The sequence below is a fragment of the Salmo trutta genome, chromosome 39 (genome assembly GCF_901001165.1).
Source record: "Salmo trutta chromosome 39, fSalTru1.1, whole genome shotgun sequence".
Lineage (NCBI taxonomy): Eukaryota > Metazoa > Chordata > Actinopteri > Salmoniformes > Salmonidae > Salmo > Salmo trutta.
In genome coordinates, this window is record NC_042995.1 from 9,766,135 (window position 1) to 9,782,022 (window position 15,888).

The following is a 15,888-nucleotide window of genomic DNA, read 5'->3' on the forward strand; positions in this document are numbered from 1 at the left end:
GGTCATTACAATACTGAACAAGACTGGTTACTCGCATCAATGCCTGTCTCGTCATTTAACATTCAAACATGGTGTCAGAGTCGGGTAACTAACCATGCTTTCCGCAAATTAGAGCCACCTGTTCTGGTTTACCCCCTGAAAAATGCTTATTTGAGTAAAACTTCGCCGGACGCCGGAATTGTCCTTAGCTAGAGTGAGTTTGCTAGTTAGCTTCAGTGTTGTTAGCACCGGTTAGACATTGCAGCGAACATTCCCCCTCCCGCCGTTATGAAGCTTAGCGGAGACTGGAGCACAAACTGGGATACGTTTAGAGGTGAATGGGAGGACTATGCACTAGCAACGGGACTTCAGGAAAAGGACGATGAGGTAGTGGCTGCCACTTTGAGGCCTATAATGGGAACAGAATGCCGACACGTATACAAACACAACCTGAACCTAACAGCAGCTCAGCAAGGTAACGCTACAGCTATTCTTGATGCTCTTGAACATTACTTCAAGCCAGCAAAGAACGTTATCTACGAGCGTTATGTTTTCGGTTGTTGCAAACAGGAGGACGGGGAGTCCATTGACAGCTTTGTCACTAGGCTAAGGGAAAAGGCAGCTACATGTGACTATGGTGCTTTAAGAGATGAACTGATCAGAGATAAGATAGTGCTTGGCATAACTGATGAGGGCACCCGCAGACGTTTGCTGAGAGAACGTGACCTGACGCTGGTCTTGGCAGTGGAGACATGCCGTGCAGCAGAGCTTACTGATATACGGATAAGGTCCATGGAACTAGAAAGACAACATATGGACAATGTCAATGTTACATTCAGGCAGCCAGTAAAGAAATTCCCCTTTGCCACAGCTAATGCTAATACTACAGCCAACTCTGCAGCAGACAACCCCAATACGTGGAGATATTGTGGCATTTCTCATGGACGAGGAAAAGAATACTGCCCAGCCTATGGAAAAATATGCAAATCCTGTGGTACAGCTAATCACTTCGCAAGGGTCTGCATGAAAAGCAAGAGAAAGGAGGGTAAAGTGCACTCCATTGAAACAAACACAGATGAAGGGAACAACAGCACAGAGGATGTATATGCAAGCGAGTGCATAGGGGCAGTGAGGGCAAAAGGACAAAAGTGGTTTGTCACTTTGCTACTTAATAATAAACCACAGCAATGCCAGCTAGATTCAGGGGCCACATGTAACGTTAAAGACAAAAGGAGGCTTGCGCCCAGAGACAAACTCACACAGAGTAGCACCAAGCTGAAACTGTATTCAGGACAGTTCATGACCTCTTTAGGCCTGTTTGTGACAGAGTGTGTTTTACGTGGCCAGAAACACACCCTTGAGTTTGAAATAGTTGAGGCTAGTCAACAGCCATTACTGTCAGGTTCTACATGCGAGCGCCTTGGACTTATTAACTTCACCATCCCAGCTGATCTTAACATTATAGACAATGTCCAGGCTGGGCCCCTGAGCAAGGAGACACTCCTAAGCAAGTACCATGATGTCTTCAATGCACCGGTCGAGTCAGTTCCCGGCGAAGTCCACTTTGAGTTGGACGCAGCAATCCAGCCTGTCCAGTGTGCACCCCGCAATGTACCAGTGGCCATGAAAGCAGCTACAAAGGCTCAGCTTGACAAATACGAAGCAGATGGCCACATGATATCCGTCACCGAGCCTACAGACTGGATAAGTAATATGGTCATCGTCAAGAAACCAGACAAGCTACGGATATGCATTGATCCTTAACACCTCAACCGGGCTCTGAGACGCTCACATTACATTATGCCCACGTTGGAGGATGTTCTTTACAAGCTCCCAAAGGCCAGAGTCTTCATGCTTCCTGCAGTGCAAGCTCGACGAGCCCAGCAGCTACATGACCACCTTTTGGACACCCTGGGGCAGGAAGAGGTGGTTGAAGCTCCAGTTTGGTGTCTCCGTGGCTCCAGAGGTGTATCAGCGGAAACAGCATGAGCTGTTGATGGGACTCAGTGGCGTGGAACCCATAGCAGATGACATCTTCGTAGTGGGCTGTGGGGACAGTGATGAGGAGGCAGAATGTGACCATGACGCCAAGCTGCTGGCCCTGATGGTCAGATGCAGACAGGTCAAGCTAAGGCTAAGCATAAAAAAGCTTCAGTTTAAAGTGCCAGAGGTCCGCTTTTATGGGCACATCTTGTCCTCCACTGGCGGATCCTGAAAAAAGTGAAGGCTGTCTTGGAAATGCCCCACCCATCTGACGTGAAGGCAGTGCAGCGCTTCGTCGGATTCGTCACCTACCTGGCCAAGTTCCTACCGCGGCTCTCTGAAGTGTGTGAGCCACTAAGGAGGCTCATGGACAAGGACACCATCTGGCATTGGCTCCCAAAACATGACGCAGCGGTGAGGGAAATTAAAAAACTGGTCACCCAGACACCTGTACTGCGATACTACGATGTGTCAAAACCTGTCACGATTCAGAGTGACTCAAGCCAGTATGGACTGGGCTGTTGCCTCATGCAGGAGGGCCAGCCTGTGGCATTCGCCTCTAGGGCACTCACCCCAACAGAGCAGAACTATGCCCAGATAGAGAAGGAGTGCCTCAGCATTGTGTTTGCATGCCAACGCTTCCACCACTACCTGTACGGGCGCGACAATATTACCGCAGAGAGAGATCACAAGCCCCTTATTGCTATATTCAGCAAGCCTCTCCTGAATGCCCCGAAACGACTGCAGAGCATGCTACTGGCCCTACAAAACTACAACCTCAAGGTGGTGTATAAGCCAGGGCCAGAGATGTATGTGAGTGACACGCTCAGCAGGGCTACTGCATCAGGCACTCACACACGCTCCATGCATGAATGACACGCAGTGTGCAGCTTACAAACAGAGCAAGTGGATGTTGAACACATCAACCAGGCTGACTACCTCAATGTCACGGACCAGCGCCTTATACAAATCAGACAGCACACAGACAGGGACGAGCAACTCCAGGCATTGAGGTCTGTGATTCTGATGGGCTGGCCCGACTGCAAGGAAGAAACTGCTTTAGCCATCAGAGATTATTGGCCAGTCAAAGAGGAGCTCAGTGTTCAAAACGGAGTAATATTCAAGGGTCAGAGAGTCGTTATTCCCCAGTCTCTGCGCCCTGAGATGTTGGCGCGCGTGCACTCAAGTCACATAGGAGGTGAGGCCTGTTACAGACAAGCACATGACACACTGTATTGGCCAGGAATGCAGAGTGAAATCAAAGACTATGTCAGTAAATGCACAATCTGCAATGAATATGCCACTGAGCAACAGAGAGAGACGATGATGTCCCACGAGCTACCGATGCGCCCCTGGCAGATAGTAAGTCTAGATCTCTTCCAGCACAGTGGCAAAGACTTTCTGCTGGTAGTCGATCATTACTCAGACTTCTGGGAGATTGACCTCCTCCCCGACCTCTCAGCAGAGACAACAATCAAACGCTGCAAGGCTCAGTTTGCCCGCTATGGCCAGCCAGATAGGGTAATTTCAGACAATGGACCCCAATTCTCCGGAGTTGAGTTCCGAAAATTTGCTGCAGATTGGGAATTCGAGCACGTCACTTCATCACCACGACACCCAAAAGCTAATGGGAAGGCGGAGTCCGCAGTCAAAATCGCAAAGAACCTCTGCAAAAAAGCTCTGCGAGAGGGCAAAGATGCCTGGAAAGCAAACCTGCAGTGGCGCAATACCCCGACAGAAGGCATGGATAGCAGCCCGGCCCAGCGCCTCATGGCACGGCGCTTAAAAGCAGCTTTGCCAGTAGCCAGCACTCTCCTGGAGCCATGTGTGGTGACAGACGTGCTGGTGAAGCTACGTCACAGAAGACAGGTCTCCAAGTTCATCTATGACAAATCAGCAAAAGATTTACCTGAGCTCAGGGTGGGTGAAACGGTGCGGATGAAGTCACTACCAGGGGACCGGACTGGCCTCTGGAGACTCGGATCCTGTGTACAGAAAGTGGCACCACGCTCCTACTTGGTCGAGGTGAATGGATCACGGTACCGTCATAACAGGGTTGACCTTCGGATTGCTGAGCCAGCACCTACTCAGAACCCTGATGGTCAAAGGGGTCGCATGACAAAAGACAGAACCCCAGCAAGTCACATGGGGCCTGAGGCACTGGGCGAAGAGCCAGGGGATCACAGGTCGGCCGCTCCCTCGCCCATCAATACTCCCCTTAGACAGTCAGGTGACACGCCTGTGCGGGAACCCGCAGACAAGCCCCCTGTCTTTTCACGCTGTGGGCGTCTGTCCCAGCCACCAAAAATACTTAATCTGTAGGTTTCCCATTAGGGATTGTTGACAGACAGAGATAAAAGTGAAGAGAGTATCAAAATGTGTTAAGTTGTTACCTGAAAAAAAATATATATATATACTAAACTGTTAATGTTGGAAATTATTACTAGGTTTGTGTTGTTAGTGAATTGACAGCTCCTGTCCTATTTTATAAAAGGAAAGATGTTATGGGTGTAAGATGGCACAGTGATGCCATCTGTTGGTAAATGTTAATTACTGCAACTCCAGTGTTTTTACCGGTGTGCTTGAAATACCCGGATGTATTGCAATATACTGAACAAGACTGGTTACTCGCATCAATGCCTCTGTCTCGTCATTTAACATTCAAACAGTTTCTTATGTTAGCATAGAGAAAATAATAGTTTGCGACATTAACAGAAACTGATAATTAATATAACAACCTTATAAGATTACAAACGTTTTCAGAAATGTTGAGCTTACAATTATCCGCGTGTCGTTGTTACCCGTCTTGAGGAACAAATGCGGGTGAATGACTTGCTCTTTCTGCTTCTCCCAGTTTTGAGACATGACGGTAATAAATTCCATTGTGATATTGTAAACTAAAGATTTGAAATTACAGGTAATTTTCAGTCATTCTGTCTAAATCAGAACATCGAACAAGCTATTCGATTTATTTTTTTTATTTTAAATCAATATATTTCATTTTGTGTAAATCAAAAAAAGATTCAAACTTATACTGTATAATTGTATTCGTGTATCTCATGCATTTCAATGAGTACAAGCTGATCAGGCTGACCTTCGGCTATATTTGGATCAAAACAGACGAACAATTTTGGGCGAAATAAAGTCTATGATGAACGTCGCCACTGATGCCAAGGCAAAGCCAGCGTGAAATTCCCCTTTAACCTGCAGTTGTTGGTTTTATTCAATGCAGGATTCTACATGCAGGAGTTAGTCCGTAGCGGGGTGTGTCTGGTTTTGGGTAGGAAATATGGCGACGCGGAAGTGCTGTTCGAGTCTGATATCTCCCAGTTCAGTAAAGTTGGTAAGAAGGAATGGAAGACGGAGACAACGAAAAATGGAGCAAACCGACCAAAAGTTGTAAACAAACATTGGTTTCTTTTGGAGCGCGATTCATCAACAATTGTGTATTTTGGGAGATAATCTGAGGTCAGGAAGATGATAAAGGAGGCATGAGCAAAGGTTGAGTCAGTCAGAGTGACCAGTAGTGGTTTTGATTTGATTTCATGCGTCTCAGAAGAGTAGAAGGAGAGAGCATTGTTTTTCGGAGCAGGGCACCGATAAAATTTGTTATCTGGAGTTTCGTTGAAAGAGTGAAGAGTGTCTGCCTACTCATGTGATGCTGCGATATGTAAGATACGCAGTGAGAGCTATTGTGAATAAACCACAGCAGTTATGACATTGATAAAATAATGGCCATGTTTCAAGTTTGGTATTTATTAGGATCCCCATTAGCCGCTGCAAAAGTATCAGAATTGTCCTCTTCTCTCATTGACTTCTCAAACCACGGCTTGGTCTGCTTCACAGGCGTTCTCTGAAGTCTCGCGTTGTTACGTCTCTGGGTTTAGAAACTGGTAGTGGGGGAACAGGAAGTTCCGCGCAGGCGCGCATCATTCTTCAGAATAAAGGATACGTCAGAATTGTGCAGTCGACACGACAACTTCTGTGTCCGTTTCAAATGTATTACTACTGATATGTAATAGCACGTTCTAATACCGAAAGAACATGTCATAACATGCTAGGTAACAAATACGTCAAGTTAATATCACGTTTGATAAAGGTTTTATGTGCTATTTTTATGTCAAACCGCATGAGTGAACGTGATCACTTTTTTACAAGTTACATAGAGACTTTTGGTTAGTCTGAGTGGATGTATATCATTTCATTAAGGATCAATTTATTTTTGATTTCTGGGTTCGTTTTACATGTCGTTTTTGGTTTTGTGTAAAATTCACGAGATGGTAAAATGGCGGTTCCCCCTCGGTCTTCATCAACGTACTTCAGTCCAGGCAGTGAGGGTGCAGCAGAGAGACAATTTTACGGTTGCACTACTGTTTTGGAGCTAAACGTAATGATTATCAGTTTTCTACATGTGTACTAATATTCAGAGACATTCAGTTGTTTCTATCAGTAAATGTTACTATGGTGTGAACGGAAATACTATTGATTTTTGATAGGAATAATACAGTGAAGACAAGGTTATTCAGGAAAATAGTACATAGTGCTGCCTAAAACATACTGCAACCTGGTACTAAATGTTTGTCATTTTGGCTTTTATGTGAAATTGTGGTGTCTACTATAGTTTAAGTGCACTTATGTTGTGTAGACTAATTTTAAAGTGTGTACTTTGTGTCTAATATGAATTAATTAATGTTTTGTTGTCAATGTTGAGCTACCAGATTTATTGAAATGAGATCAGTGCTTGACTTGGACAGGAGCTCACTGGAGCTGAGAACGTCACCTCAAATGTCTACTGTTTGAGCTCATGTTCCTCTTATAGAATATTAGTTCAACAGTATTGTGGGGCTCCTCCACCTAAATATAAACAGTACCGGCACCTATTTCAGTCCAAGTCATGTGATGAATTAGATAATTGAACAAGAAGCAATATAATATATTTTTAGGGAATAAAGAATGTACCGGAACTGTCAAGACAATAACTTTTGTCTGTTTCTCATTGTTACTACAGGACGACTAAATTTAGGTCTGAGGCCGGTTACACCAATAGTGAGGACAAACCTAGCCTACCTCTCTCATTCCAGACTATGTCCAAACCTACATTCATTCACTGGGTCCTGATTGTGACAGTGGAGCCCAGTTTGCACTGCAGGATCCAGAGATGGCATCAGTGAAGATGGAGGACTGCAGTCAAACACTGGAGCTGAATGTCAACATTAAAGATGAAGAAGAGGAGGAGGAGGAGAAGATTGGGAAATCTGTTTCTCATGGTAAGAGCAGGTTCTATCTAACTAAGTTTGTTGTTCATTCCAACTTCCCACTATGCGTGAAAAGTTGCAGTAGAACTGTTTCATGATGAACTGTTTCAATGAGAAGCTAGATGTTATTTCATGCTACTCAGACTTGCATGGTTTGACACCAGTATTGCCAACATTTGTTTTATTCACTGGGTTATCTGGAGTGATCAGAGAGTAGACTAAAGAAGTGAAGTAGACAAACTGCCAGTGTTTTAAAGTTCTATGAAATGAGTCTGTGTAGTTACTAACCCTTGTGATAGTGAGTGGAGGATGATATGGCTCATTTATGACTTTTACTCACTTTTAGAGTAGTTTTATTCCCTTTCGTATTGTGCAGCCTACTGATATGAATACATATGTCACCCGGTACAGCCAGAAGAGGACTGGCCACCCCTCTGGGCCTGGTTCTTCTCTGCGTTTCTTTCTAACTTCTTGCCTTCTAGGGAGTTTTTCCTAGCCACTGTGCTTCCACATCTGCATTGCTTGCTCATTGGTGTGTTAGGCTGGGTTTCTGAAAAGCATTTTGTGACAAACTTTAAGTAACACATATGTAATCATGTCGTAACCAAAAAAGCGAGATTCTTCAGAGTAGTGTCGTGTCTTTGGGCACCATTAACTGAAGACATGTTTATCAAAATAACTCCCTGTTATTATTATTACGCGATTAAACTGATTAATCGTTTAACTGTAATTAACTAGGAGATCGGGGCACCAAGGAAAATATTCAGATTACAAAGTTATAATTTTCCTAATATAACTTTCCTATATTATAGTATAGGCCGATTTATCTTCTGGTTTAAATGGTGTATTTTACCTCGCGTCAGTCTCATTCCAAACGTCGTAAATTGTTGTATCTGCACGAATCCAGTCTTTACTAAGTCATCCATACATCAACTGTCTTAAAATCATTTATTTACTAAACAACGTAATTCACAGAAAACATACAAACAGTAATTATCGTCACAAAGAATTGGTAGAGTAATGTGCCCTAGTGGGCTAAACCGGCATGGCGGCTTGTTAAACCAACAAGGGCGGGTCAGCTGAGAAGACCCTACAGAGTTGATAAATATTAACAATTGATATGCTAATCCTTTGCACATGAACGCTCACTCATTCGGGAACAACTGCAATCAATATATATTTATGCTCAGTGTGCCGTCGGGATCCTTGTTGGAGAGTTTTTGTCCGCGTTCTCTCTCCCTCTCTCGGTTAGAATGGATCTTTCAAAGCGACATTCATTAATGTCGTTATAGAATGGATGTTTCGTCGGTCTTCGCGTTCGATGATATCAAATTTCTAGCAAGCTATTAATTAATATCAAAGACTTGTTATTATTCTGTCGGTATCGATAGTCTAAAGTTTAACCACGTGGTATGGTTAAAGTTCAGTAGAGGGATGCATGGTCAAACCTATTGGCCAACTCGTAATGGAGTGGAGGCCTGGTCTAAAGAAAGTAACCCTGGATGGGGGTTTTATTCGGAATGACAGAAAAAGGCTGTCTCATGACGCCAGGTCTTGTCTGTGTCCCTGGGGGCGTGCAGATGACTGAGTTAAGCTTTGAACAGAAATACAATTCTATCACATTAACATCAGTACATAGCCTCTCAACATATTCCAAATAGCTTTAATCTTATTAAATCATTGTATACAACCATTTAGATGCAAGTCCCATAGCTGAGGCTATTATATAAACCTTAGTATGGTAATATGACACTATTGTCTCTAATGACTATCACAAAATTGTATCAAGCGGACCAGTTCGTAGCTGGATTCTTCACCGATCTTTTATACCTTCTCCAGAACATAAATGTCGTTCGGTTCCCCAATTCTGTGAGTTGGAAGAATTTCCTTTGTCTCTCTATGAAACCCCCCTCTGTCTCAACTGGGCCATGCGGCAGGACATTCTCCTTTAGAATTTTACGACCTCTCACCACAGCAGTGTCAGAAGTATAGAGGTCGGGGGATGATGCATAGAAAAGGCCTGGTGCAGAGGGAGGGGGTTCAACTGTGTTCTCTGTTCCCAGAGAGAGGGCAACGTCATGACAGTAGCCACCCTTTGCCTTGATGACAACTTTGCACACTCTTGGCATTCTCTCAACCAGCTTCATGAGTAAGTCACCTGGAATGCATTTCAAATAAAAGGTGTGCCTTGTTGAAAGTCAATCAGTTGTATTGTGACAAGGTAGGGGTAGTATACAGAAGATAGCCCTATTTGAAAAAAGAGATAGGCCATATTATGTCAAGAACAGCTCAAATAAGCAAAGAGAAATGACAGTCCATTACTTTAACCTCTTATGGCTAGGGGGCAGTATTTTCACGGCTGGATACAAAACGTACCCGATTTAATCTGATTATTAGTCCTGCCCAGAAACTAGAATATGCATATAATTATTAGCTTTGGAGAGAAAACACTCCAAAGTTTCTAAAACTGTTTGAATGGTGTCTGTGAGTATAACAAAACTCCTATGGCAGGCAAAAACCTGAGAAGGTCCTGTTCAGGAAGTACCCTGTCTGACCATTTATTTGCTTTCTTTGACATCTCTTCCAAAAACTAAGGATCTCTGCTGTTACGTGACAATACCCACGTCTCCAATGGGCTCTCAGAGCCCGGGAAAAACAGGAATGACATAATTCAGAGCCCTGGCTGAAACAAAGGAGAGCAAAAGCTAAGTGGTCAATCAGTGGAGTAAGCCTTACGCTCGCGACCTGCCCCGACCCCGGCTTTCGGTTTTTCCCTCAGTTTACAGACATGCAGATTCCCGGTCGGAATAATATCGCTTTTCTACGAGATAAATTGCATAAAAATTGGTTTTAACTTCTTACATCTACACGTTCCGCTAGCGGAACGATTGCTCCAATATCCAATGATGGGCGGGGCGCGAAATTCAAACTCCTCTAAATCCGAAAACTTACACTTTTCAAACATATGACTATTTTACAGCTATTTAAAGACAAGACTCTCCTTTATCTAACCAAACTGTCCGATTTCAAAAAGGCTTTACAGGGAAAGCAAAACATTAGAATATGTCAGCAGAGTACCCAGCCAGAAATATTCAGACACCCATTTTTCAAGCTAGCATATCATGTCACATAAACCCAAACCATATCTAAATGCAGCACTAACCTTTGATGATCTTCATCAGATGACACACCTAGGACATTGTGTTATACAATACATGCATGTCTGTTCAATCAAGTTCATATTTATATCAAAAAACAGCTTTTTACATTAGCATGTGACGTTCAGAACTAGCATTCCCACCGAACACTTCCGGTGATTTTACTAAATTACTCACGATAAACGTTCACAAAAAGCATAACAATTATTTTAAGAATTATAGATACAGAACTCCTCTATGCACTCGATATGTCCGATTTTAAAATAGCTTTTCGGATGAAGCACATTTTGCAATAATGTAAGCACATAGCCCGGCGTTACAGGGCTAGCTATTTAGACACCCTGCAAGTTTAGCCTTCACCAAAATCACATTTCCTATAAGAAAAAGGTTCTTACCTTGCTTGTTCTTCATCAGAATACACTGCCAGGACTTCTACTTCAATAACAAATGTAGGTTTGGTCCCAAATAATCCATCGTTATATCCAAACAGCGACGTTTTGTTCGTGCGTTCTAGACACTATCCCAACGCTAAATCTCGGCCACGAGCTTGACGCAAAATATGACAAAAAATTTCTAAATATTCCATTACCGTACTTCGAAGCATGTCAACCGCTGTTTAAAACCAATATTTATGCAATTTATCTCGTAGAGAAGCGATAATATTCCGACCGGGAATCTGCCTGTCTGTAAACTGAGGAAAAAAACGAAAGCCGGGGGCGGGGCGTGTCACGCGCCTAAGGCTTAGACCATCGAGTGACCACTTAGCTTTTGCCTTCCTGTGCTTCAGCCAGGGCTTTGAATTACGTCATTCCTGTTTTTCCCGGGCTATGAGACCTCATTGGAGACGTGTGAATTGTCACGTAAGAGCAGAGATCCTTTGTAAACGACAGAGATAATAAAGAAGGGCAAGAAATGTTCAGACAGGGTACTTCCTGAACAGAAGCATCTCAGGTTTTTGCCTGCCATAGGAGTTCTGTTATACTCACAGACACCATTCAAACAGTTTCAGAAACTTTGGAGTGTTTTCTCTCCAAAGCTAATAATTATATGCATATTCCAGTTTCTGGGCAGGACTAATAATCAGATTAAATCGGGTACGTTTTTTATCCAGCCGTGAAATTACTGCCCCCTAGATGTAACAGGTTAAACAGCGGTTGACATGCTTCGAAGTACGGTAATGGAATATTTAGAATTTTTTTGTCACTTTCTGCGCCATGCTCGTGACCGTGATATACCATTGGGATAGTGTCTAGAACGCACGAACAAAACGTCGTTGATGGAACATAACGATGGATTATTTGGGACCAAACCAACATTTGTTATTGAAGTAGAAGTCCTGGGAGTGCATTCTGACGAAGAACAGGAAAGGTAATAACATTTTTCTTATAGGAAATGTGATTTTGGTGAAGGCTAAACTGGTTGGGTGTCTAAATAGCTAGCCCTGTGATGCCGGGCTATGTACTTAGAATATTGCAAAATGTGCTTCATCCGAAAAGCTATTTTAAAATCGGACATATCGAGTGCATAGAGGAGTTCTGTATCTATAATTCTTAAAATAATTGTTATGCTTTTTGTGAACGTTTATCGTGAGTAATTTAGTAAATTCACCGGAAGTGTTTGGTGGGAATGCTAGTTCTGAACGTCACATGCTAATGTAAAAAGCGGGTTTTTGATATAAATATGAACTTGATTGAACAGACATGCATGTATTGTATAACATAATGTCCTAGGTGTGTCATCTGATGAAGATCATAAAAGGTTAGTGCTGCATTTAGCTGTGGTTTTGTTTTTTGTGACATTATATGCTAGCTTGAAAAATGGGTGTCTGATTATTTCTGGCTGGGTACTCTGCTGACATAATCTAATGTTTTGCTTTCGTTGTAAAGCCTTTTTGAAATCGGACAGTGTGGTTAGATTAACGAGAGTCTTGTCTTTTAAATAGCTGTAAAATAGTCATATGTTTCAAAAGTGGAAGTTTTCGGATTTTAGAGGAGTTTGTATTTCGCGCCCCGCCCATCATTGGATATTGGAGCAGACGTTCCGCTAGCGGAACATCTAGATGTAAGAGGTTTTAAGACATGAAGGTCAATCAATGCGGAACATTTTATAGAACTTTGAACGTTTCTTGAAGCGCAGTTGCAAAAACCATCAAGCACTATAATGAAACTGACTCTCACAAGGACTGCCACAGAAAAGGAAGACCCAGAGTTACCTCTGCTGCAGAGGAGAAGTTCATTAGAGTTACCAGCCTTAGAAATTTTATCCCAAATAAATGCTTCACAGAGTTCAAGTAACAGACACATCTCAACATCAACTGTACAGAGGAGACTGCGTGAATCAGGCCTTCATGGTCGAATTGATGCAAATAAACCTTTACTAAAGGATACCAATAAGAAGAAGAGATTTGCTTGGGCCAAGAAACACGAGCAATGGACATTAGACCGGGGGAAATCTGTAATTTGGTGCGATTAGTCCAAATTTCAGATTTTTGGTTCCAACTGCTGTGTCTTTGTGAGATGCAGAGTAGGTGAATGGATGATCTCTGCATGTATGGTTCCCACTGTGAAGCATGGATGTGTGATGGTGGGGTGCTTTGCTGGTAACACTCAGTGATTTATTTAGAATTCAAGGCACACTTAACCAGCATGGCTACCACATCAGTCTGCAGCAATATGCCATCCCATCTGGTATGGGCTTAGTGGGACTCATTTGTTTTTCAACAGGACAATGACCCAAAACACCCCTCCAGGCTGTGTAAGGGCTATTTGACGTAGAATGAGAGTGATGGAGTGCTGCATCAGATGACCTGGCCTCCACAATCCCCCGACCTCAACCCAATTGAGATGGTTTGGGATGAGTTGGACCGCAGAGTGAAGGAAAAGCAGCCAACAAGTGCTCAGCATATGTGGGAGCTCCTTCAAGACTGTTGGAAAAGCCTTCCAGGTGAAGCTGGTTGAGAGAATGCCAAGTGTGCAAAGCTGTCATCAAGGCAAAGGGTGGCTACTTTGAAGAATCTAAAATATATTTTTATTTGTTTTAACACTTTTTTTGGTTACTACATGATTCCATATGTGTTATTTCATAGTTTTGATGTCTTCACTTATTCTACAATGTAGAAAATAGTAAAAATAAAGAAAAACCCTTGAATGAGTAAGTTTGTCCAAACGTTGGACTGGTACTGTATATCACACCAACTGACTAGTTCTTCTGATGTTGTTCACACAGGAAACCATGTTGACACATTCTCTACATCCAGAGAGCAACAGCAGGAAGATCATAGAGCTAAGAGGTCTCATCACTGCCCACATTGTGAGGAGATTTTCCCATTTCTATCAAAGCTGAAAATACACCTGAAAATACACACAGGAGAGAATCTGTATTCCTGTACTGACTGTGGGAAGAATTTCACAACATTAAAGGTTCTGATCATTCATCAGAGAGTGCATGAACAGATACACACAGGAGAAAAGCCTTACTTATGCTCTGACTGTGTAAAATGCTTCACAACATCAACTGAGCTAAAACGTCATCAGAGAACACACACAGGAGAGAAGCCTTACTCCTGCTCTGACTGTGGAAAGAGTTTCTCTCAACTGAGCAACTTAAAAGCACATGTACGTATACATACAAGAGAGAATCCTTACTCCTGTTCTGACTGTGGGAAGAGTTTCTCTCTGCTGAGCAACTTAAAATCACATGCTCTGACTGTGTAAAATCCTTCACAACATCAACTGAGCTAAATCGTCATCAGAGAACACACACAGGAGAGAAGCCTTACTCCTGCTCTGACTGTGGAAAGAGTTTTTCTCGACTAAGCACCTTAAAAAGACACCAAGGTAAACATAAAGGACCACTGATCTGACTGTGGAAAATGTTTTAAAACAACAGCTGAGCTAAAAGGTCATCAGAGAACACACATAGGAGAGAAGCCTTACATCTGCTCTGACTGCATCACGTTTCTCTCTTCTGTGCCCCTTAAAATGACTTGAACGTGTACACACAGGAGAGAAGCCTTATCACTGCACTGACTGTGAGAAGAGATTCTACAGATTGAGCCACTTAAAAAGACACCAATGTATACATAAAGGAGAGAAGCCTCATCAGTTCTCTCAGACCAGCTAAGATTAGACACTCCACTTAATTCTCATGTCATTAAATAATTGGCAACGTTGAATTGGATCAAATGAAAAAAGCGTAGAACACTCTATTGTAATCCTATAGTTTCTCACTGTGAGAGAACTGTGCGGAGGAAAGGGAGCGTTATAGTATGTTAGCCTCTCTTTACTTCGCTAATCAGTATGCACCTTGTCAGTTTTGGTGTGTTTTGTTAGCTTCTACTGTAAAGATATTGAGATGACCTTGGATTTGCCCTGAGGGTTGAATATCCTCTGTAAGGCGTCTCACAATGGAGTGGTTGACTGGGTGGTACTGCTTCCATGAGATGGTTGACACAACATACACTGAGTGTACAAAACATTAAGGACACCTGCTCTTTCCATGACATAGACTGACCAGGTGAACCCAGGTGAAAGCTATAATCCTTAATGATGTAGTTTTTATTATGGATTTATTATGGATCCCCATTTAGCTTTCAGCAGAAAACAAGAGACTGCAGTTGCAGTGGGCTAAGAAATTAAAAGACTGGACGCTGGAGAATTTGAACAACATTGCCTGGTCTGATGAATCCCTGTTCCTGCTGTTTCATGCTGATGTGATGACTATTATATGGAGGAAATCATGAGTACATCCATCATGCCTCGTTTCATCTTTGCAGGCTCCTGGTGATGGTGTGGAGTTTGTTTTCAGGGCACACACTGGGCCCCTGATAGAAGTGAAACAATGTTTGAATACCACAGGATATCTAAACATCATTGCCAATCAGGTGCCTCCCTTCACAGTAGCAGTGTATCCATCTGCAAATAGATTTCTTCAGCAGGATTATGCCCCATGGCACAAGGCTTGTCCAGGAATGGTTCCAAGAACATGACAGTGAATTCAGCTTACTGCAGTGGCCTGCCGAGTCACCAGATCTCAATCCAATTGTGCATCTGTGGGAGGAGATGGAACAAGCTATTCAGAGTAGAGATCCACTCCCAGCCGACTTGACACAATTGTGGGAAGAATTGGACCAGCATCCCTGTGGAACGCTCTCAACACCTTGGACAGTCCATGCCCTGACGAATTGGGGCTTATTCTGAGGACAAGGGGGGGGGGGGGGGGGGGGGTGCAACTCAATATTAGGAAGGTGTTTCTAATGTTTTGTACACAGTGTATATCAGATAAAGATGGTGTGATGATCAGTTTTCAGCGTTAGTTTGGGTGGATTATTTTATATTACTAAACAACTTTTGTTTAATGGTAAACAGGCTATGAATCTACTTGTGTTTATTAAATTGTATTTTAATAGTAGATTCATTATTTTAGTCATTGATGATGGATGTATTTGAATAACTGTGTTGAAGTTAATTGATCTGGCGGCAGGTAGTTTTACAGACGTGTTTAATACGTCTTAT

At 42.8% G+C, this 15,888-nt stretch overlaps 1 protein-coding gene across 15 annotated transcripts in view; it reads left to right on the top strand.

The window, feature by feature from the left end:
- The window catches only part of LOC115179506 (zinc finger protein 420), a 68,164-nt gene extending 53,160 nt beyond the window's left edge, over positions 1-15,004 (top strand). Inside the window, exons 1-4 of one of the 15 annotated variants that reach the window (XM_029741098.1) lie at positions 4,904-5,305; positions 7,044-7,229; positions 13,601-13,899; positions 14,118-15,004. In XM_029741098.1, the coding sequence (XP_029596958.1) occupies positions 5,203-5,305; positions 7,044-7,229; positions 13,601-13,899; positions 14,118-14,237 (708 nt within the window). In that variant the 5' untranslated portion in view covers positions 4,904-5,202 and the 3' untranslated portion in view covers positions 14,238-15,004. The other 14 variants (XM_029741097.1, XR_003872919.1, XR_003872924.1 and 11 more) reach the window with 14 other exon arrangements.
- The last annotated feature ends 884 nt before the right edge of the window (positions 15,005-15,888 follow it).